We start from the raw sequence: 23,471 nt of genomic DNA, 5'->3' as shown, positions 1-23,471 counted from the left end.
GTTTGGACGTAACGAGCCAGCAGCACTAGTAACTTAAACAACTGGGGCACTATTATATCGATCTTTGAAGGTAACTAAATTTCTAGACTGACTATTCTGTACAGCACTAGTGTAACTGGAAGTGGGTGTGATTATGTGTTTAATATATTTTGCGCCTACTGGAAAGAAAATTATTCTTGATCTTGCTTCAGTTCGAATTCCCATTATATGAATATCCTATAGAGCAAAAGTACATTATGAAAAATGATTGGGGTGCAGGGCGGGAAGGAGGAACCGGCGGTTTAAGCGAATTCAGAATGGCATGGAGATGCTAGGATGGATTGCAAATGGCGTGATCTTACAATTGGTTTTTTAATATGTACGCTGAATATGACTAGACGTCAAACGCATAAAAACAACAGGAGATTCAACAAATGCTTAGATGTCATGTTTGTGGTCTTTGTACATACATCATGATGTATTTCTTCTGCGGTTTCTCGCATATGATAATACAATCAAATAAACATGCTGAAGGTATCTAAACAGATAAGCAAAAGTATTTACCTTTACTCATGAGCTATGTGAGAAGCGTCAAATTTGGTTATTGTTAATAGTAGTAGCGTTGTTGCTTGTTGATCTATGAATATACATCATCATGCGTAATTCAGGAACTTATAGCGGCAACAAGAACAACAGCCTGGGCGACAACATGGTGTTGTACATAGCAGAGGGATGAGACAGATAAGAGTAACCTTATTAAGATGATGATGATGACGGGGCTGTGTGCTGCAATTTTCTTTGTGAACCGATTCTTGTTACCCGAAACCTATAGTAAACAAAAGAAGAGCAGTATCAAGTGATCTAAAAGCTTTTTCTGGCCTACGGATGCTATTAGTGCGATTTTTTTTACCGGTATAACAATACGTATTGCTGTGTTCTTCAACATCAAAATAAACATACTGTAAGACGATCTGAGGCTATATCGAGATCCGTATATTTCCATATAGTATATGACTAAATCAGTAATTTTTTCATTATCATAGTCCGCTCCTACTCTCAAGGTTTTTCATCCACCAATAGGTTCACGAAGATAATAGATTTATGAAGCATCTGTTTGCAGGAGAAAAGCTATAACGAAAACACGCCTTAATAAAAAAAACGGACGAACAAATATGTCATGTGTGAACTCTTTGTAGGAAAATTATGCATATACCCCTTTCCCGACCATGTGGTTCCTCCGGGTAGTAAGAAACTATCTGTATAAGCTATCATATGCTAAAACACCCAACAACAAGTGAATAGGCATTAATACTAATGTGGGGAGAAAGACAAGTTGCATCGACGTGTTCTGTGTATGTATGTGATACAAAGTCAAAAGGGGAGAGCAGTATCGTCATCCGATCTCAAGCATATATTTATTTAAAAAATCCGTAGGCTTTACATAGTACTGGTAACAATCAGCGACATCTAAATTTGATGTAGTATATGCTAAAGCTTTCTACATCTTCCGTGCACACTGCGATTGTTGCATCAGATACAAAGAACTACGGATAACTTGCTCAAGCCCCTATAAAGAAGAAAACCACCACTGTACTAAAACGTAAAGGAAGGGAAAAGAGCCAATACATTAATGACCCTGACCAAAATATTCTATTGTTGTGTGATGATAGGTACGTCCTGTAATTACAGTTAGTAAAGGTTATAGGTGTAACTGTTGCTGTTTTTTAATGCCAAAAAGCGTAAAGGAATATACACAAACAGCATTGTGTGTTATACGTTGTCTGTGACAAGAACCGGTGATTATTTAATGATCCCGGCGACATGATATAGTAGCAACTGTAGTAATAATAGCAGTAGCTTAAGAGAAGGAGTCTTTATCATTACAAGATTTAAAGATGGCGCAATAATATACGACGGTAGTCAAAGGGTTTTTTAAATTGTCCTTTATATATTGTTACTACTACAGGAATAACTTTGATATAGAAATTACAGATTATCGAAAAAGTATGTATATAGTTAGGTAGAAATCACGACCGGGTGATTCATAATAAAAAGCAAAGTAAATTACAAAAGTGATAAAATATAGAGAAGAAATATCATCCACTATTAACGAGCTCCAATTTTGCTCTTAATCAGTGCGGATACGGTCGTCCTCAGTAGGACAGTAGATCTGATCATATATATAATCAACATATTATCAAATATTAGTGAATCTAGTTTGAATTTTACTCGTGTTTGCGGATTTTAGGAAACTACTCTATCGACAAACATACCTGCTCATTTGCATCGTAGGTGACGCTTTCGGAAGGGATTTGAGATTGTGGAATGAAGAGAGTATTCCAGATTGCCTGGCAGAAAAATTAAACCGAAAAGATGAGTTGGCTTGACTTCTGTCATCCAAAAAGATGAAGAGAAGAATTGTCATCATTGCATACCTTAGCGACCCATTCATGGGCAAGTTTACCAGGGTGGAAGCAGTCGACGTTGCTAGATTAATTTTAAAAGAAAAAGAAAATAACTGTTGATATGCAGCTCACTATTCTCTACAAGCGAGAAAAAATTGGTGTAGTTATATTTGTACCTCATGACTTCAATAGGGAACCCACCAACGTCGAAATTGGCAGGGGTGTATCGGATAGCAAAGTTCTCAGATTCCTTAGCCTTGTAGCTGTTATAAATGCTAGTCAATTCATCATTGTAGCTGTCGGAAAGTGCATCCATATTCGCGCGCTTATCTTCGCCGAAAAGGAAGCACGAGCATTCGACACGGTTCAAAATCGCATTGGGATTATCGAAAATAGGCGAACAGTGCTCTTGGCCATAAGTCAAATCGTACACCGCAGACACATGGAAGCTGCCGACAAGGTTTACAAGGACACGAGGAATCTCATTGTAAATGCGTTCGACTGCAGCCTCCAAATAGCCTCCAAACTTCTCAGTAGTAACTTCGCCCATGAAGGGGTTCAGGCAAGAGGCGCACTGATCGTTGCCTAAGAGCCATACATATATATTGCAATTAATATCACCTGAATTATCATGATTGCAATAATAATACAGCTAGTAATTCATGCTAGCAACAATGCTTACTTCCAATCTGAATAGTGATCATCTTCCAGTCAGTCTCGTAGTTAATATCAGGGAGTTCTTTCATGCGAGGGATAAGGTAATCAAGTTCATCTTCCAAGTTCATTGCAATGGCACCAGACAACGCGGCATTCAACATGTCCTTGTTCTTAAAGCGGAACGCATCCAAGCAGAAAGCACCTGAAAAGTAATGATAATGAGTTTATATCAATCAAAGTACATGCTATGATGCAAATTACCATGGCAGATAGTAGCAATATGATTTCCCACTGAAGGACCCTCAAGACTGGCATTGTAGTGGTTGACAAAGTTTCCCAGTGTAACGGCTCCAGGATCACCGCCAATACCCCAACTTTGGCCACGGTATTCGGTAATCGAAGAGATGTTTAAGATTCCAGAGCCGTCCGGATCATTGCCTTCCAAAGCGAATCCGGCCATAATACTAAATATATGGGTATAAAATAAGCATTCGTGAGTTAGTGAACATCTGTTATTGTTGCATTTAGTAGCAGCAGCAACTAATTGCTTATTAGTCACCTGTCTCCCATGGCAGCAATGACCTTAATGTCGTCAGGACGCAAATCATGAGGACCGGCTGGAGGCGAAGAGCGTGCTGCCAATTGTGGGCAGTCACCAATGCTGGATGCAGTCAATGCAGAAGCATATTGAACAGACATGGAGAGACCCAATGCCGTCAAGGCGAGAACTTTCTTGAAAGCCATGATTCGTTGTTATTCTTCTCGTCAATATGAACGATAAGCTATACCAATACCTTTTTTCTGTTTTGCCTTTTATACAGTTCATCGATCAAGATTTGTCCAACGTTAAATACGATCAGCTCGTGTCACGTAAGTCTTTGGTATTGTTAAATAGTCTGTACACCCCAGCGTCTCAACCGCTGACCACAAAAACTTTCCCCGCCTGGGAAATGAATTTTGTATGGGTGTGTTCCCCATTCCTTTTTCAACTAGTTAACCTGTACAGGTAGCAAGTGCTGCTATGAAAATAAACAAAACAAACACAGGGTAGCGCGTAGCACTTTTGCTAGAAGCATCAAGTCCGAGATCCAGGAACAAGAAAAAGCTATGATGATGTTTAATATCATTATTTTGGTTAGTTCGATCGTGATATATTTTCATGTTTTGATTGTCACTGCTAATGCGCTCCCCGCATAAGCGTACGTACTACGGAAAATAAGTTTAAGGAATTTTCATATGCTTTTCTTTCTGTAAGCTACATCATGAGTAATAGTAACAATTGCTTGGCTACACAGTCGATTATGCTAAGCTCCCATAACTCAACAATATCTCCACGCAACTTTCACATATACCATTCGAAATACGCCGTTTTCCAAAGGAAAAAAAACACAACCAAAAAAAACTTTGAAGTCGTACCATCTCAGTATTAGTGCGGTTACATGATTTTGCTTCCTATGGTTTAGTTCCTCTTCGTTTTCGCGTTCCTGCTCGTACCTGGTTCTCATCTGCTTACTCAATAAAATGCTCCTACATACAGCAACATTACTCCTGTTGTCATTCCTCAAATAACCATGACAATAATAGAGTTCCTAACAGATAGGAGTCTTCTTCTTTTTACTTGCATGTGAGCTCAAGAATGATGTGTAAGTCACATTCTCAAGTTTTTGTAAAGCGCAGACAGCATTATCAAAGCGACATCAATAGCCCACTCCGTGGAAAAGAACGGTAGTAGTACCCGATTGAATCCGCGGCTCTTTGGACAGCAAATTACATCTACACGCTTCTTGGTTGCTTATTCATGTTTACGCGAAAAGAAAGGAAAGGTAGATGACTAGATTCTCATCATCATTTTTAAAAAAAAATGACCAAAAGAACAAAAAAAAGCGGAGAAAGAGATAGCAAGAAGAAGAGGATGTAATGGATTAGTGTATGGTAATATGGAAAAGCGAATACTAGTAGCATGTGTTGTTGCTGTTTCTGTGAAGGGTATGCAAAATGTGAATTGGTATTGCTAAGTTTGCTTTTGGAAATGTGCGTTGATGGTAATGGCGATAATGTATATCATATGGTATATAGTGTGTGCGTGTGTTTCGTGCAAAAAAAGAAAGATAAATTGAAAGGGTAATGCTACTACTGAGGATTGGTCTCAGTTCCGGAATATTCTAGTAGACAAATGCGTGCTAGAACGGCAGTGGTTAATATATCCAGCTCTTCTATTATCTTGATCTGCTTGTCGGATGATGCTCGTCGGTACCACAGTCGTTATGCTCGCTCTCGCTATGCTGACGGAGATGATCGTCGTCGTCATCTTCATCATGCGGAGCAACTGTCGTGCTGGCTTCTTCCTCTGATTCTTCTCGTCCGTCCGTCCGTTCCAAATCGGTGCTCTGCGTGCTGACATTGTCGTTATCATCTGATTTAGGTGGCAACTCGGGCGGAGGCGATGCTGATGGAGGTGGTGGGGCTGGTTTAGCTGACGATTCCATGGATCGAATTACGCTGGTCTCCCAGTCTTCTTCTTTTTCGTCTTGTTCCATGTGATATCGTGGCATAGGTAATCGTGTATCGGGTAGCATCAATGGCTCTGGGGGATCCATGTACTCTTCCATCCAGTCGTCCTCGCTATCACGCTGATACGAAGAGAACGGCATTACAGGTGGCAAGAAATTTCTTGGAGGAGATGATGGCCTTGACGGATAGTAGCTGTATCGATTGTTACTGTTGTTATATCGCTGAGCTGCAAGCCGTCGTTGCTTTTCTTGGGCTTCGCGTATTTTGCGCACACGCTCGTACTCATTCCATCGCTTCATGGTGATCTTGGAGCTGTCAAACTCGCCTTCCTTGTCGCCATGCGCTTCGTCTTTTCCACTGCCCTCTACTTTACGTGTTTCACCCCATGTGAAATCGTCAAAGTGCCAATAAGCATAAGTCGGGAGCACAAAGTTCCAAATGGGTAAGCTGAATAGATATATAAACATCCAGCCGACATACACAATCTTGCGACTAGTCATCACGATCAGCACAGCTGGTAAACCCAGAATGAGAGCCAGTAGGATAAGCGACACAACGGCGGGTTGGCCCAAGATGGCAAGAATGATAAGGTAAAGGGTGAATGAAATGGCGGCGGGCAGTGCCAACGTGCCTACAAGTTCCATAAAGACGACAAATTGCATAGAAAAGCAAAAGGTACCGCAAAGGTCAGAGACGAGCAGAAGCTCAAACAGGTTGTGGATGGTCGAGTTAATCCATCGACGGCGTTGCGACAAGAGCACTCGGAATGAGTCTGGCACGACAGTTTTGCAGACGGCTTGAGGGACAAACAACATCTTGCGTCGCGGGAATGTCCTGAGCATGAGTGTCGACAGGTACCGATCCTCGCCCAAAAGCAGCAGATTCTTTTTGTGCAACGTGTCAACGACGTTTTCGGAATAGTGCTCGATGATATCTGGATTGGCTAGAATCGGTACCCAGTGACCATTTGCACCCTTGGGGGCCTTGATACGATACATACAGAAGCAGCCCGGCAAGCAGGTAACATTGCCAAATATTGACTCGAACGCCTTGCTTTGGTGATGAGAAATATAGTACTCGAACACTGAAAGTAAGCGGACCAATGTAAGTAAATTCTGAAAGGCAAGATAAATATGGAAAATGTGGGGGAAGGAAAAATTGTTTTACCTTGAATCATCGACACCCAGCTGTCTGTCTTGTTTCCGATTTTCGTTTCGCCGCACAATCCGGCTACTTCTTCATCGTTCACCATACAGCTAATCAAGCGCGACAAAGCATCCGGATACACCTTGGTATCGGCATCCACCATGAGACAAATCTCATACTTGTCAGCGCTGACACCAGTGACTCGCCAAATATTGTTAAAGAACTCGTACTCGAGCATCGTCATGCGCTCGTCAAACATAACCTTTTGCAGGAAAGACATTAAAATGACTTGGGAGTCGCGCTTGCCACGATTGCCTGGTTTGCGATCGTTTGCTTCTTCAGGTGTACCACATTTTGCAATGGTAATCATTGGCACGCGTTGCTGTTGCGATGGGTCTACGGTAGTATCGTCGTATTTATAGAAGCCACTGTAGACCTTGGCCATATTATGCCGCTTGGAACCGTCAGCAATAGCAACATATGAGTACGGTTCGACTTCGTCCGGTTCGACCAAAAAGTTTTCCATCATTGACACGCAAATGTCTGGCGTGGACTTGTCGTTACCGTGGCCAGTGATCATGCCATCTGCAATGACAAGGATAAGCTTGTGCGAGTTGGGATAGTCGGTCGTCGCGATGGAGTCCAAGGTTGTTCGCAGCCCGTCAACCCCTTCGGAATAGCACGTGACAAGACAGATGGTGTGCGTCAGGGCAAAGCCAAACGGCATGAATTCTGGTTTGGGCTGTGGCACAGCATGGCGTGAAACGGGAAAGGGACATACGGCGACGGTTGAATTGGACATGTTGGTCGAGTCGGAAAGGGTGGATGGTCGTGACGATGGCGTGACATCGCTCGGTCGACGTAATGAGAGACAGCTGCCGTTATTGTCTCCCAACACCATGGATGTGCCCAGATAACGTGAACTAGGAGATACATAGTGTTTTGGTTTTTGCATGAGTGGAAAAGGAGGGGCGAGGAGACCGAGGAAAAAAGGGTGTATGAGCTTATATTAGTCTCATAACACACACACGCATCACATGTTAAGGAGAAACAAAAAATACCTTGGCGAGTTTCTCCAAATGGTACTGACGGGTCGTTCTGGGTTCCCATTGAAATGAGTTGTACCGGGTTCGGGTTGAGTGAATCGAGAGGTGCGTGGCATCAATGTTTTTCGCTTGGATTTGCCGATCGCGTAAGGATTCGAAGCAACGGAATAGCGTTGCTGTTGTTGTCTTTCCTGTGGACGAATGGCATCGGCAGGTCTGTTGATTTCTGAAGCCCAGTTTTCGATTTCTTCGTCGCGCTCCATGCGGTCCCTGTACGATCCGGCTTCTTTAAAGTTGCCAAGACGCCAGGACAAGAACCATCCAAACGCGACGGCCAGGACGAATTTGACAAGGATCACACCGAGAATGACTACGAGCGAGACGTAGAGCACGACATCGGATGCAATGCATCCTACACTCTTGGTGTCGATTTCGCCAACTTTGATAATGTGCATCAAACAGCTAGCTTCTTGACGCCAGAGACTGCCGGACTCGCGATGGGATGCGATGAGTCGGGTCAGATCTTGGCCGCCAAGGCCTGGTGCAGTAGCAGCAGTATTGCCCAAGGCTTGCTCGATGAGACCCGCAGAAGGTACATTGAATCTATCCAAAGGCAGTGCGCGCAACAGGTCGAGATTTAACACATGACTATTGGGAACAGAGCTGCTTGTCAGATTCATACAATGAAATTATTAAATTCATGCATCAAAAATTTTATGAACTATACCTGTTATAGACCGCCAAGTTGGTTGATCCAGCAATATCTTCCCAATCGTAATATACACGACCCGCTTTGTCGTATCCGCCTTTGCCATTGGGCACACCGTACTCTTGCATGGATTTGAATGCGTCGCGAGCCTTTTGCGACTTGTGACACCCGGTCTGATTCGTATAGCTCGAGCTGCTGGGAACATTGACATTTGTTGTCATTGGATCAAAGAGCTGGCAAGGAAAATAGATTCCATCGGTTTGTTGAGGCTGTCCACTAATTTTGGGAGTGAAGACATTGGTGCAGACGCCTTGCTCGTCGCTTTGAAACAGAAACGAAGCGTCTTTTCCGCCTGCATCGATAGGTGGATAGACTGGGTTGGTCGGTTCGTCTGTCAGTTCCGCAATGATGGGATGGTCGTTCCATGAGGCCAACATGTAGGCCCAGCCGTGAACAATGACATAGCCGCTGTTGATTTTGTTTACTCGGAAACTGAGAGGGGGCCGTGGGCATACGGTTTGTGTAAAGCCAAATGTCAAAAAGCCGACAAAGGCCATGATGGCCAGTACAACGCCTACGAGACCAATTTTTTCTCGGAATGCAAATTGGGCTGCCTTGTCATTTTTGCCTAGAGAGATTAAAGAAGTATTTTTGCTTCAGTACATATATTCCAAGCCCTTAGCTCAGAGCTTTTTTTCAGTTCAGAAAGGAGAAGCTGTTCTTTCTGTATATGTGTCTGAATTATATATAGCAGGGAAGGGGACATGGATGGCTTATTTTTTTTTTGAGGGGGAGGGGGGAATTTGCTCAAGCGGAGAGAGAGAGAGAGGGAGATGAAGGTAGTCGTGGAATGGTAGTGGTTATTAGGAATGGTGCGTGTATGTGCTACACAGGGGCTCTCTATCTATACGATCGTATTGTTCTAGTTGTTTTCTCGTATACTTTACCAAATGCTTTGAGCATAAATGCCGGAAAACAGCAAGTGATGGCATAGCAATACATCTTCCATATGTCCGGACATTGGCGACCAGCTGCTGGATCTTCTGCTTGCTGTATGCGAACGCCTTGTTTATGGTGTAGACCTTCAATGTCCTGTGCTTTTTCGAGGGAATGTCGTCCGTCGTGCTCTTTGGCTATTAAAGTTCGTCGTAAGACTGAACGTCGTGTTGGACTGGAACGATTCAATGCTGCGGGCGGTTGTTCCACCAGGGTGCTATTCTGATGATGAAGGTGATCCGATTCCATTGCTGCAGCATGCATTTTAGTGTGATAGTGTCGATGTCCAGGGCTCACTCGTTCTCGTTCGGGTCTTATCAGCGATGTTTGACGCCGCGGGGACCGGCCGAGCGATGGCTGTCGTATCAGTCGGTCTCCTCCATCGTAGTATGAATCTGTCAGGTCGTTGCCGTTGTTGGTAGTGCTGTGATGAAAATTATTTGTAAAACTGTCCATGTTTGTTGTTTTTCTTACTGGAAAACAAAACGAGAGGGAGAAAGAAAGGAAGAAGAATGTCTGTTGTTGCTGAGAGTTGCTGTGCTTTTTTTTTTTTTCGTTTACGAGTTGCTTTTTGTTCTTGTAGTATTAATTAGGACTTGCTGCTGCTAGTGTCGATGCGTGCGATGTCGATGGTTTGATTTTTCGTTGTGATTTATTGTCGATGCGAGCATGAGTAATTGTTTTTTAGTTGGTGATTTACAAGATACTGAAACAATGTTTCTGTCATGAATATTTATAGAACAGTCTCTCAATACCTTTTTGTTAGGATGTAGTGCAAATTATAAATATAGGTAGTGTGTATATCAGGAGGAGGAAGAGGGCAAGTGGTGTTACAATGGATTACGATGCGTCGAAGGATTCAATCGAACATAGACTGATAAATAATGATGACTACTTTCGACACGGACAAAAACAGAAGAAGAGAGGGGATAAACGAAGAGGTACTGCAAAATGGAGAATAAAAGTAAGCAAAAGGAAAGAGAAAGAGAAAAGGATAGTGAAAGAGACTGTCTTCAGATGAGAAAAGAAGAAGAAGGGGACCGTGGAGTGTAGGTCTTTATTGCATAGGGGGTGGACTGAATGTGGGTTTAAGCTGATCTCAATCAAATCATTTCCACAAGGAGAGGGGAGTAGTAGTGAAGCGGGCAAGCGAGAGCTTAAGATCATTACAAGCAGCGAAACCCGTGATTACATATATCGACCATAGCTGTCCCAAACGGTCGTTGCAGAGTGTGCTTTTAGAAGCTTTAGGGAGGTCAAAGTTGGATCTGATACTTTTTGGCTCTGTTGTTGCTGCTGCTGCCGTGGATCGGAAAAAGAACGTGCTACATTGATCTAGTTTATCTTGACGTAAATGGTGTGTTTCTATTTACATTTCAAGGCTTTGTTTATACGCTATCCCATGGTTGTTGTCGCGCAATACTCTCTCGTATTAAATAGTGGTGATGATGGGTACGCCAGGTTTTGAAACTGGCCACTAACTACTAATTACCCATGAGGGGTCACGTGGTCTACACGTCTTTTCTGACGCGTTAAATTATTTGTTGTTGTCTTGTTAAATGGAACGATCTGCAAGAATGCCATCTATGTAATGATGACGGTTGTTTTTTGATAATGAAGAGAGATGGGCCACTTGACCTGTATGTGTATTGAACACACATACTTAAAAGCAAGCAAAAGGGGCGCGCGGGAGAAGGGGAGTGGAGGGGAAAACAGTAAAAATATATCCCTGATTATGCTATTTCCAGCCAAGATCCAAATTCAACATGGCTTCTACTCTTGTTGGTCTCTTGGTAAATCAGAAAAGCATTCGCTCAAACTTTATACAGTATCGAAGTCCCGAGATGCACACTTTGCTAATGAAAGTGGGGCTAGGTTGTTGGGAAGAGGCAAACTGAAAGAAAATATCTAACACGCTCGGACGATTGTAATAGAGATACCACACAACAACAAATTAACGGGGGGAAGAGGAGAAGGCAAACGAAAAGTGTAAGTAGTAAAGAAATATATAAAGAGGGTGTGTATAATAACATATAAGGGTCTTCTTTTATCTTTTAAACGTACTATGTAAGGACCATGGTAGTGTGTGTATGTGTGTGTTACAGGGCAGTGGATTCTTCTTTTACTTCCCTTTATTATCTTGGTATTGTTCTCTCTCTTTTCTTTTTTACTACTAACAACATCCACCACCACTGGATTGTCCCTTGGTCTTTTCATCAGTGACGCTACCACGCGACAATCGACGCACACTTGGCGGCCGCAACTGGATACGTTCACCGCTAGTAGGTCCAGTCACGCTATCCTCGCCTTCTGCATCCTTGTTCTTCTTGGGCACAGTAGCATAAATTGTGTCAAAAACAGTTTCAAACGCCTTATCGACATTAGTGGCATCCAGAGCCGACGTTTCCATAAACAAAAATCCTTCTTGCTCCGCCAATGCACCTCCTTCGTCAATCGTCACCGCTCTGCTCGTTTCTGCCAGATCAACCTTGTTGCCAATCAACATGATAACAATCTCTTGGCTTGCGTGGTCCCGCAACTCTTTAAGCCAGTGCATTACGTTCTGGAACGATTGTTGACGCGTGATATCTGTCAAATAGGAGATCAGCTATGCTGTTGCTATGCTGTTGCTATATGGTTGCTATGCAACCTATTAAACTTACCATACACAACAAGAGCACCGACGGCACCACGATAGTAACTGATGTAATTCAATAATCGATATCAGTGATCTCATGCAAGAAAAAATATACCGATCGTACCCCTTCCTCTCTTTCCATTTTCTACCGCAAACTTTTGAAGCCACTTACGCGCCCGTGATGGCTCGATAACGCTCCTGACCACTGGTATCCCAGATCTGGGCTTTGATCGTGTGCTTGTCTAAAGATGAGAATTTCATGCCGGTGTTATCATCAGCGCTATCCGGTGCCCTTTTTCTTTGCTGTATCCGTTTGGTCCCCCTATACGTCAAATCCAAGTGACCGCCTGTGTATACACAAGCACCGCAAGCGAGAGAATGAGTTTCTTACCAATTTCAATGTTCTTTGTGGCAAACTCGACGCCAATAGTACTCTTGGACTCCAAGTTAAATTCATTCGTCTAAAAAAGGTTCAACGTTGATAGAATTAACGCCTCTGTAGCCCAGAAATAAAAAAGAGATGAGGCGGTACATTGATAGAGAGAAACATAACACTTACAGTGAATCGGGAGAGCAAGTTCGATTTGCCTAATCATAGAACACAGACAGCAAAAAAAAGAAGGGTCATGAACTCAGATTAGAAAAGGTACCAAACATTAATTGCTTCTTCAAGTGGGAAAGGGTGATAAAAAATATAAACTTACCAACCCCAGAATCGCCAATGAGGACTAGTTTGAAAAGGTAATCGTACTCGTCATCCGACAGCATTTTTGATTTAAGAAGGCAAGCTCTTTTTATGACCGGAAGCTAGAGAGAGGAAAAGGACGGACCAAAAACCGGCTGTGTGTGGCGGGCTGGCGAACGAGCGGGGCGCGGGTGGAGGACCTAGATCTCGGAAATGGTATAGCTTGATTTTCTTTTCTTCTCGATCCATTGGTCGACATTGCAGTTTCTATTTTAGCTGGAAACAAACGCTAATAACACTCTTTTCTACTTTCAAGTTATCTTTTCAAGTATTTTATCAATGGCAGAAACAAAGACAACAGTAGAATCATTTGTTGCCATGTTGCCAGGTGTACCTGGAAGAAGTGCTTTTGTGCATGTGTGACAAGAGTATGACAAGAAAAAACAACATTCATATTTTTGTAGCGTAAACATATGCGCAATCTTTTATTGCTGTCGCAACGACTATACATCCGTTAACATATTCTATTTAGAGACTGGTGGAAAAAATATATTAGCTAGACGCAAAGAACGGGCAGTTTGTTATTACGCGCGCGTCATAACAATATTTCTTCAGATCGCTGTTCATTATGCTACGCACATGCCATAAAGAAGGTTGCTGTCGTACAAATTTTCAATAGACCTTCCTGGTATATAGTAATGAAAAGTATTGATCATGGCTCTATCAATGTCTCCCATGCTACTGTAGCATGCGACTATAATGTAGTTATTACTACCAAGTCAGTACAGATAAAATTGATCACATGCGTTGATATCATAGTTTGATTTGGTGTCTACTCTTTGGGTAAACTAAGTAATGATACATGTATATAAATGATACCAGGCGCACCATTCTTCTCTTACATGTGTATATCACGCACGCATTATGATGTATCAGGTAGCAGTCGTACATACATATGGCGGGTTGCCCATGAAGGGAAGGAGTATAGTAGCAAAAATTATATACTTCTTGTTTTGCCATGCTGTTCAATTTGGTGCATCATTCTTTCAAATCTTCTTTCCATTCATGGACAGGGGAATATCCTTGTAAAACGTTTTGTCAGTGCTGTACTGCTACTCTGAGCGGCAATCACGTCATTAGTAGAGTAGTACAGCAATAGGAAGGACGTGTGTGCGTAGGTGATTTAATGGGTCAAAAAGCATGGCCACAAAAGGCAACAATCTTCAGCGATATACTATAGTAGCAGTGGTTGACTGTACATACTACTGTAGCTAATATGCATGTGTTGCAGAAAAAGAATGAACCTATTTCTGGATGTTTCGACGACACAATCATTGATACGACTAGCGTAACTGTTACTCTACTTGTAAAGCTTATCTTATGACTTATATCGTCGATATCATAGCACGTAATAAAATGTGTTTAAGGAGATATGCTGGTTTAGAAAGCTGTTGTCATCATACATGTATCAGACGTTGACATGTATATATCGCTGTCCTTGTTTGATTCTCTTTCAACGTAAAATGCCCGTGTGCGTGTGCGTGTGTGTATGCTAAGCAGTAGAGTGTGGAGGGTGTATATTGATCCATTAATCCGTATTATCAATTTAAATGTTACATACTACCAATGGATACTATAAAGTTGCTGTTGTAGATCCAAATTAGAGTTTGTCTATGTGGGCGTGTTGTTGTGGTTGGGGGGTGCATGACTTGACAGTATTCATTTTATATGTAGTTGAATAGCCCGTTCTTGTCTTGTCGTTGTTGTTGTCATGATAAAAAAAGGCAAGGACGTTATTTTTCTTTGGCATAAATAGAAAACACGTACTTTTCTATTATGGTTCAAGCTGAGGAAGACTGCTGATGGAGGGAGACAACAACTGTTTATAAAGACAAGCTCGGTTTACTCCCGCCTTCGTACTGCAAAGTACTCACTTGCTCTCTCTCTCTCTCTTGCGGTAGTATGCGCGTGTGTGTAGTACTACTGCTGTGTATTATGTACAACTGGACACCACATAGATCGTACTGCAAAGAACAACCCATTGATCTCCAAGAAGAAGAAATGCAGGTGCTGCTTGCATAGAAACGTAACAAGCAGGATATTGTTTGTGGGTGTGTATACAGTATATATAAGGATTATTACCAAATTAGACTGTGCAGTATATACATGCCAAGTGCAACCTGGCGATAAAAAAGGCGATATGATGTTTTCTATAGTAATTCTATTCGGTTGTTGCATGTTTGTTTACGCGTTGCGTAGATTTTTATGATCCCTCCCCCTTATGTACATATATAGTCTGTTGCCAGCAAGAGATACGGGGAGGAGAAGGAAACGAGGAGTACACAACAGCGATTATAGAGAAAACTACGATGATTAACAGCATATGATGTATTCATCATATACGATGAAGAGAAGAAAAGAGGGAGTGTGTTTGTAAGAAGGACACGTAACAGCAACACAACAGCTACCAAAAAGCTAAGTAGCAGTAGAAGCATTACGAAACCCGGTGTTACGGTTTAATCAAGATGAAACAGCTGATGATTAGGTATTACAGGTCAACTGGTCAGAATTTACATTGTCACAGCCATCCAGCCAGGTACACACAACTTTCTCTCTCTCTCTCTCTCTCTCTCTCTCTAATCACGCTCCACCAACCCATCCGACACCAGCCAACAATGAGCCAAGAAAATGGGCTATGGTTTCCAAGCTGTGCATGAATGTAGTTTTCGCTCTTCTCTTCCGGAAGTGGGCTAGTTCATCATGCTCGCATAATCGCAGAAAAGACATTTCGTCGTTTCCAGATGTACTGCGATGTATTTGTCGATTGACGGCCGTGTATGCGCTGTATAGTAGCCATCATGGTGTAAATACACAGACAACCGGATCTTTAAATAGCGCCCTGCTCACTTACACCCCCCCCACCCGAAAGGATCACACGTGAGCTCCGTTTTTACGCCACTTGTACGATAGAAGAAGAAAAAACACACAGCTCACTTGTTGATCATCAGCACCAGCCATGGACACGATAGAAACCAAGAGCCGTTCGTGTCCAATAAATAGCGATATGGGCGTGCGGTCGTAGTGAAAGGGGAAAAGGGAGAGTTGCATATTGGTTTTAAAAAAAACTCGCTCTTCTTTTTCTCTTTCTTCACTTTTTCCCCGCCTTTTGTTGTGCAAACACTTCTTTTTCCCTCTCCTTCTCCCTGTCTCCCTCCCTCCCTCTCTTTCTTTCTTCATACACACACAGCACTCTTTTATTACAACGCCACTCTAACCACAACGCAACCTGGGCAAACCCTGCCTTGCGTGGCCAAAAGATGCTACGCCATTTACAGCACCATCAATACCACCACCAACCATCCTCTACTGCCGTCTCTTCAGCCACCACTGGCGCGACAACGACAACGACTACAACGACGACAACTACGACGACAACAGGAACAGCAACAGCAGCAACAGCAGTGCCAACCATCAGCAGTCATGGAAAACACATCATGCATAAAGTAAATTTCAACACCCACCCCCTATTAAGCACACGATCACATACTGTAGCAGCAACAAAAAGTAGTGTTAGAGTGGATGATGATGATGATGATACAGTTCACTATGCTTATTTACTGTCACGGCTATTTCTTCTTCAATGTTGCTTTCCTAATAAACTGAATTGACCAAAAACAAAGCGTGGTCTGACTGGAAGTAAACGGACATCGCTGGGCAACTTGCGAAAATCGAAATCATCCACTACTGCCGATAACCGACGGCGGCAATCATGTGCTCGTAGAAGCAATGGCGGTCTCCTGACGCTGGACATCAATCTTAAGCGACGATCCACCGGGTGCCTACGCCGTCCATCATTGCTATCAACCGACACTGCCGTTTCGTCCAACGCCAAGGTGAGACTCACCATAAAAAGTGTAGACCAGCAGCACTCGTAGTAGCGGCGGGGGTAGCCACACACACAACACCCATCATTAAAGTCGCGTGAGCCTTTTCTTAATGATAGGAAAAATGGAAAGCACCTGGACGGTCAGAAATCCCAAACATCTTTGGCCCCAATTGCTTTCTGAAATACGAAGGATTGCCCAAGCACAAGACGTACAGCCTGCGACCGTACAATCCGCAAAAGAACGTATCCAAACGACCATGGTTGCCAGCCGGCAAGAGCCCGGAGATCCCGCAGCTTCCGCCGTTGGTTCGATCGGCGAACGAATTTGAGCGCAAACTGCGTAGGGCGTTGCCAAACGTTCCGGTGTCTTCGCTTGACCCGCATAACAAGTATGGCGGCTTTAAAGAAATTGGCACTGGGTAAGTCCTCAATTCCTTGTTTATCGTTATCATTGAGCATACCACCACCGGCAGATGATGGTGATAATTGACCCTGGTAATCTATAGCGTCAATGGCTCAGTCGTCGGCGCCATCCATCGTTACAAAAACAACGTGGTTGTAGCCATCAAACGGTGCCGTCTGCATCCCGACACGGAATACCGTGCAGCAATCATCCGAGAGCTACGCATCATGGCAAGCGGCCATGCAAACCTGATCCGACTGCGCGAGGTGTCGCTGTGGCGAGACGACGTCTGGATTGCCATGGACCTGATGCGATGCTCTGTGTTTGCGGTGCTGTGCAAGCGCGGACTGCCCGAAGACTATGCGGTGTATATCGCATGTGAAGTTTTGAAAGCATTGGACCACCTGCACACCAAAGGTTTCATCCATCGTGACATCAAGTGCGAAAATTTGCTTCTTGGCTGGAACGGCCAGGTGAAACTTGCGGATTTTGGCTTGGCAACTCGTACCTCGCGTCACAACTGGGAACGTCTTGGAACGTCCAAATGGATGGCGCCCGAGGTGATCCGTGAGCAGCCCTACTCGGAGAAAATTGACATGTGGTCGCTCGGCATTACCTTGATTGAAATGATGGATCGCGTGCCGCCCCACTACTTGGTCAGAGACGACCTCCAGCTGTTTGCTGCCATCCTATCTGAGCCAAGCCCGGCGTTCGTCTACAGCTACCCAACCATGTACATGCGAGGCTTGGTTGCTTGGCTGCTCGATTTCCAGCCAGACACTCGACCCTCGGCCAGAGACGTGCTGAGGGAGATCGACGCTCATGTCCAGAGCAAGCTGTTGCGCTGCTGCTCGCCCATGGACTTGGCCCGCTTTGTCCACTATGTCCTGACGTCTCCTTCTTGAACGTGGGCGGAATCCGTATTAAATATAACCCAACGAACATATCCCTCCTGTCTAACTGCTTTCTTTCCAAACCAGCTCTGTTTTTCTCTCTTGTGTGCTTTGTCTATCCATACACCTATCTATTATCATTATTATTACTATGGAAAAAACAATCATTTTGCTTTTTTAGTAACTGCGCTCCTCTCAGTATATCAGCATGCAGAGCCTTTCTCGTGTGCGCGGTGTGGGCGTAAGTGAAGTTAAAAAGCAACGGTGTTATAGAAGAAGAAGAAAAAGCAGATGACCTAGGCGTATGATTGCAACAGTGTCACACCGTCTGACCAGAGTTGTTTGCTGCATTATCGAGTTGCCTGCTTGAGTGGAAAGCATGATAGGGGCTGGGGGTAAACTTAAAAAAGCTGCATGTACGATGTCGACATCGTCTCTCTTTTTCTTTTTTGACGTGCATATTAATATTATTTGGGGAAAATGCTTTAAAAGTAGAAATATAGAAAGAGAAACTGTACACGCACAACATTCATGGAGAGCGAAATCAAGCAATATGGAAAAGGAAGAAGAGAAGGACTAACAATGGGGTGGGGTGGGTCAGTCGATTGCGTTTGGTCGTTTCGGTCTGTCGAAGAAGATTAAGGAACGAAGGAAGGAAGGGAAAAGGTGATTGTTTGTTTGTTTTTACATGTCAGAAACGTAATTGCCTAGATTAAAAGGAAAGACTTAGCATACCCCTTCGTGTGTGCTAAAGAAACGCTCGACAAGCTGACTTACCAGGGAAGATGCCAGTAACACCACGCAGTCGTCCAGTCCACCAGTCGTTCTCATCCGCCGTCCGCTCTATCAGCTCAATCTTGTCGTCTTTCCGGAAGCTCAAGTCGCCGTCTGCCTGTGCATCATAATCATACAGTGCCACGACGTACGCGCTTGCTTTGTTTGCAATAGGTGGCGGCGGGGGAGGAGATGGGCCTGAACGAGACGTCGACCGTTGGTGATAAGTGTTATTGTTGTTAGTATTAGCGTAGGACGGAGAGGAGTACGAAGTGTTCTCTTTGCTACCATACGCCATGGGTGTGGCATCAATGGTGGTGCCGCCAGCAGCGCCGTAGGCTGGCGGTGGAGCAGACGATGATGCATATCCATCGCCGTCATTGTTATATTGCTGCTGCTCTTGCTGTCGCATCGCAGCACGCTCTTTGAGTGACAGTTTGGAATTGTTGCTGCCGCCAGACGCACTTAGCCAAGCTTTGCCACCTGATTTCAGCAGATCCAGATTCTCGACCTCGGCACGCATATCGCGCTGTGATCGACGCCACTCGAAACCATCCACAACCGACATTTCGTGCGTGGTAAAGTGCTGTGTGTTGGAATTGATAAGCTCATAGCAGCGTGCATAAATCATGCCGTAGATCTTGCACTGCAAATAATAGAAATTTTCGAACACTGGCTCAATGAATTGGGCCTTCATGTGGAAGAATCGCGGCAGCTCTTGCTTGAGCATGTCGTTAAGGTACTCGTAGTCTTGGGTAGCCGTTTCAAATTGTGTTTCGACCTAGAGGCCCATACTTTTCAATACCACACTAGCCATGATTGTGTACATTTGTTGTTATTCATCCTCTCACCTTAAAGATCTGCTTTTCCTCATTAAAGCTTCGCTCCTCCTTTACTTTCAATTTGTTCAAGGCTGAACGGTGACGGTCGTAGTCGATCAGCTTGTGGTTACGCTTCACCATAGTTTTATTGATCGTCTTTATGATTTCACGCAGTTCAATCATGGGTCGTACAACGTCACGGTCAAGTGCATCCTAGTATGTTTCAACATATTTATTAGTACACACACACACACACATATCCACCCGTCTCGCCTCTGCTTGACCCTTAGCTTACCAGTTCCGGTAATACTTCATCTCGGCAATACGCCATTGCCGCCTCAGCATCATTGGCTGCTTGAGTGGCAGCAGCCGGAGTTTGTTGGAACCGACGTTGAACTCCGCCTTGTTCTGTTGCCTGCACGCCCAGGTGAGTATCGTAGATCACTGTCAGGAATGCCGCCATGGATGCCTGATGCGACAAGAGAGCTATTAACCACATTCAAAAGAAAACACGTGGTAGTAGTCATGTAGCACACATACACACAGGAAAATGGTACAGAAAAATGTCAGCATTTGTTGTCAGCAGCAGCAGCAGCAAGTGGTAACCCAAGGGAAAAATTTCCAGCAAAGCTCATACCCGAGATAGAGTCACGAAACGCTCCTGCATCCTTCTCGAACCGCTCGACCACTTTCTGCAAGTCGTTGAACCGTTTCTCCAAGGACATAAAATCCTGGTCTCTCGTCGCTGTTGTATCGAATGATGGAATTTAATTACCAATTGCAGACAGTAATAATCCTCCTTCCAACGCTTGTTGTTACAGCGTTACCTTCTGACTTTTTCGATAATATCTGGTGAGGAAGCCGGTTCACGGCCTTTTGAAAACCCTAATTGACGGCTCGCATTTTTTTTAGTTGAATCCATTCGGCGTGGTGATAATCGTACAGCAAAATCGTGATATTACCTTCCAACTCATGAGGTTGCTGTTGTTTTTTTGTTGTAAGCCAAGAGGGAAGAAGGGAGGAGGAAAAAAGGAAGTAAAGGAAAAAGCCAAGAAGGGAATTCAGAAAGTTGTGTATTACCATCAAACCCCGCCGCGGCCCGTGTTTTTACGCAAGATATAATCACGCACACACGTTATCATGCTCTTCCTCGCAGCGCTTTTCATGGGGGTTAGTTTGGACCCGCTCAACTCAGCATTATGTGCACTCTTTAAAAAACCAGGCGCATGGTCAAGGCGCGCGCATATCACTGATGGTGTACCGTCATCTCGTTATGCTTCAGCCACAGGCGGCAGTAATTTGCTTGTTGGATGCAACAGTAGTAGTGACAAGACCAACCTCTCCAATCTCCATTATTATACAAAGTTATTACTAGCAAGGGGGTTCATCTTCACCACCCCGAGGAAATAATAAGCAGCAGTAAATAGGTACATTACCCTTGTCTCTAAGCTATGTTGCTATGGTATTGAAAAAATGGTAAACTTCATCCTCGTCCATCATGGCAACGTGTGTGTCACACGTGCCGCACTTTACTACGTAATATCCTTCATCTTGCCCTTGATCATCTGCATCCTCCTTCTTCCCCTTCTTTTCCTGCTTCCCTCGATGGTCATCGTATCGATACCGCTCTGATTTCACGACACGGCAATTGGTGACAAACATGGCTCTATATTGGTTGGGATATTTCTCGTGTCTAACCCAATCATCCATTTGGTCAAGTACGTACGCTCGTAATTAAATAATGCGAATGCCAAGAGATTTCAAATTTACCGTTGACAGTTGTAGCACAGAGGCGTAAAGCATAATGGACATGTGAGAATTGCGTCTGTATGCGCTTCTTTACGTTTTTTACCGGGTGGTGCTGCCTCTACCATTACACAAGAGACAGACAGAAAAAGTGGAAAAAGTTACTTTTACAGCTTATGCCTACGTACAAGAGTATATCTGCTTACTCTGTATTTGATTGATCACCCATGTTTCGTCCCGATCATCCATTTGCGGATCATACAATAGATCGTCATTTGTGGGCACCTCTTTGGCTATTGAGAAGAAACCACGATCAGTTTATATACTCGATCACAAATCGTCCCGTCAAAGGAAACTGAATCGTGCTTTACGTTGATCGTCTTCATCGTCAGTGTCGTAGTAGACATTGTCATAGTACTCTTGCTTCTTTCGAACGCTTGACATTGTGTGCTCGCGTACAAGGATAAGACGGGCTTAAAGCTGCTGGAAAAACCAGCTAATTATATTTGAAGGTCGAAGATTTCAGCACCAAAAAATGATTCAACTCTAGCCACTTAAATAGCGACTTAAAAGTACCTTCGCTGTTGTTATTACTATATCATCATTGCAACTCGTAGATATAACGGAACAAAGTGGTCTAATGCTAGAGCAGCGGATCATAGATATGCGTTACAGGAAGTTTGGCTTTAGGCGGGTGCTGAAGATATGTGATGTAATTTTCCTCGAGCATAGCATAACAAATAATGTAAAACAACTACAACATGTGAGCGATTTCATACAGTATAGATGCTTACACTGAAATTTACCATGTTAAATTAACTATGCGGGAGATCTACTGTCGCTCATCTTTGGTGCATTCATGGTCTATGATACTACGAGAATTACATATTGCTTTTGAAGGTGCTGCCGCGGAGTTACCGATCACGTAGAGCGCATGATATACATCGCCCACTGATACTGTGGAATTCGTGAATATAGTTTTTATCCTGTTGCTATCAATCCTTCTGTTTTCTGTTTGATATGTCAAGAGCATTATAGCATGATGGTGAGGTGTGTTAATTGCATCTCGAAAAACAGCGGCAACAGATCGGAGCAAGTTTTACCAAGTTCATAAACGTTGTGTTTCTTTACCCTCTAATGTTTATGTGGTTAGGGAAAAACGATTTAGCTTGTCAGACCTTATTGGCACTACAATGTACAAACTAGGCCTATCGCAATGGTGAACTCGTGGTATATCGCTCGGACGTAGTTTATCACCCCACGAGCGAGGAGTTACCGGCAGTGGTAGTGGAAGTGCAGCATGCCGCCAGTCGAAATTTCTATTTACGAATAATTGGCTACAGTACATAAGTGGGCCATCCAGGAGGTTTTCCAAGACGCCCGTCTTTTTCACAATTGCCAAGCTCGAGATATAAGAAGAAGACGACATGATCTTGTCAAGCCATCCTGCACAATACGCTTTTTGCTCTAAGCAAAAAAAAACTGTAAACCATGGGCGACACAATGATTCTTCGCTTCCAGCAGCACCATCAAACACGAGCAACCATTGCTTCACTCACTTATCGCCCTGATAATTTTTTTTCACACGCCAAAATCGATAACTGCTGCTCACCCTTACTCATATAATAAAAACAATAATTTGATAACTCGACCGAATCACAAGGAATATGTGCCAATTGACTCAAATAAGTAGAATTAGAGCAGCCAATAATAAAAGATACAGGTAGAACACATCAAATGTAGACGACTTTTTGCTCGTTTGCACGAAAACAATTACAAAAGCATAACGTAGAATATCGACATTGCAGTCTGGTTCCAAGGATGAGGCGAAGGACATTCTAGATGAGGTTATTGAATTGGGTTTAGTATCATTTTACCGCAGGTACGCATACCCATTCAACAGCCGTGAGCCGAGTCCTGAACCATGGTTTGAGCTATAGTAGACTCAGAGCTCAGCACAACTCTCAACTGCCACTTTAATATGCTTTTCAACCGATTATATGCCAAACGTTGCGAGAAGAATGCACGACCTCAACAACACGAGTCCCATGGAGACCTTCGAAGAGAAGGGAGGAAAGAAGAATAATCTCGCGCATATCACCTAGGATTCATTATAGGCCTCAATACAATAAACGAAACTCAAATAACATATAGTGATAATGTAGTAATTACATTA

General features: G+C 43.6%; 6 protein-coding genes across 6 annotated transcripts; 1 reads left to right on the top strand and 5 right to left on the bottom strand.

Moving 5' to 3' along the window:
- Nucleotides 1-2,113: 2,113 nt before the first annotated feature.
- BDB00DRAFT_738428 (uncharacterized protein) lies at nt 2,114-3,704 on the bottom strand (the record flags this gene model as incomplete). The annotated part of the gene is made up of 6 exons (XM_053118425.1): nt 2,114-2,149; nt 2,415-2,466; nt 2,561-2,969; nt 3,067-3,243; nt 3,303-3,505; nt 3,601-3,704. Coding segments are annotated over 6 exons (981 nt in total), but the record flags the coding sequence as incomplete, so codon positions are not given.
- Nucleotides 3,705-4,930: 1,226 nt separating this feature from the next.
- BDB00DRAFT_972060 (chitin synthase-domain-containing protein) lies at nt 4,931-9,010 on the bottom strand (the record flags this gene model as incomplete). The annotated part of the gene is made up of 4 exons (XM_053129865.1): nt 4,931-6,636; nt 6,720-7,621; nt 7,751-8,392; nt 8,472-9,010. 4 exons carry the CDS (start codon nt 9,008-9,010, stop codon nt 5,258-5,260), a joined length of 3,462 nt encoding a protein of 1,153 aa, XP_052982414.1. The 3' UTR covers nt 4,931-5,257.
- Nucleotides 9,011-11,262: 2,252 nt separating this feature from the next.
- Nucleotides 11,263-12,955, bottom strand: BDB00DRAFT_810706 (small GTPase). Its single transcript, XM_053122559.1, has 6 exons — nt 12,792-12,955; nt 12,647-12,675; nt 12,479-12,548; nt 12,260-12,329; nt 12,113-12,150; nt 11,263-12,038 (listed from the first exon to the last, which is right to left on the bottom strand). Exons 1-6 carry the CDS (start codon nt 12,853-12,855, stop codon nt 11,623-11,625), a joined length of 687 nt encoding a protein of 228 aa, XP_052982413.1. The 5' UTR covers nt 12,856-12,955; the 3' UTR covers nt 11,263-11,622.
- A 3,297-nt stretch (nt 12,956-16,252) lies between these two features.
- On the top strand, nt 16,253-17,966 carry BDB00DRAFT_882179 (kinase-like domain-containing protein; the record flags this gene model as incomplete). Its single annotated transcript, XM_053128131.1, has 4 exons — nt 16,253-16,275; nt 16,554-16,665; nt 16,776-17,077; nt 17,165-17,966. The coding sequence occupies 4 exons, from the start codon at nt 16,253-16,255 to the stop codon at nt 17,964-17,966; spliced, it is 1,239 nt and encodes a 412-aa protein (XP_052982412.1).
- Nucleotides 17,967-18,638: 672 nt separating this feature from the next.
- Nucleotides 18,639-20,012, bottom strand: BDB00DRAFT_882178 (uncharacterized protein; the record flags this gene model as incomplete). Its single annotated transcript, XM_053128130.1, has 4 exons — nt 18,639-18,661; nt 18,732-19,509; nt 19,580-19,762; nt 19,845-20,012. 4 exons carry the CDS (start codon nt 20,010-20,012, stop codon nt 18,639-18,641), a joined length of 1,152 nt encoding a protein of 383 aa, XP_052982411.1.
- A 577-nt stretch (nt 20,013-20,589) lies between these two features.
- Nucleotides 20,590-21,815, bottom strand: BDB00DRAFT_810667 (E2F-associated phosphoprotein). Its single transcript, XM_053122558.1, has 3 exons — nt 21,502-21,815; nt 21,320-21,416; nt 20,590-21,242 (listed from the first exon to the last, which is right to left on the bottom strand). Exons 1-3 carry the CDS (start codon nt 21,542-21,544, stop codon nt 20,999-21,001), a joined length of 384 nt encoding a protein of 127 aa, XP_052982410.1. The 5' UTR covers nt 21,545-21,815; the 3' UTR covers nt 20,590-20,998.
- Nucleotides 21,816-23,471: the final 1,656 nt, after the last annotated feature.

The sequence above is a fragment of the Zychaea mexicana genome (assembly GCF_025766255.1).
Source record: "Zychaea mexicana strain RSA 1403 chromosome Unknown BDB00scaffold_16, whole genome shotgun sequence".
Taxonomy (NCBI): Eukaryota; Fungi; Mucoromycota; class Mucoromycetes; order Mucorales; family Lichtheimiaceae; genus Zychaea; species Zychaea mexicana.
Note: the sequence above shows the minus strand (reverse complement) of the source record. Positions and strands in the feature narration are given on the sequence as shown.

Excerpts from the sequence above, each read along its gene's own strand:
- BDB00DRAFT_810706 (XM_053122559.1), bottom strand. The coding sequence starts at position 12,855 with ATGCTGTCGGATGACGAGTACGATTACCTTTTCAAACTAGTCCTCATT. Across the intron at positions 12,549-12,646 it reads ACTTGCTCTCCCGATTCACT|ACGAATGAATTTAACTTGGA; the intron begins GTAAGTGTTATG and ends AACCTTTTTTAG. Across the intron at positions 12,039-12,112 it reads CGGTGCTCTTGTTGTGTATG|ATATCACGCGTCAACAATCG; the intron begins GTAAGTTTAATA and ends CCTATTTGACAG.
- BDB00DRAFT_810667 (XM_053122558.1), bottom strand. The coding sequence starts at position 21,544 with ATGGATGATCGGGACGAAACATGGGTGATCAATCAAATACAGA. Across the intron at positions 21,417-21,501 it reads GGTGATCAATCAAATACAGA|AGGCAGCACCACCCGGTAAA; the intron begins GTAAGCAGATAT and ends GTGTAATGGTAG. Across the intron at positions 21,243-21,319 it reads CTGTGCTACAACTGTCAACG|ACACGAGAAATATCCCAACC; the intron begins GTAAATTTGAAA and ends TGATTGGGTTAG.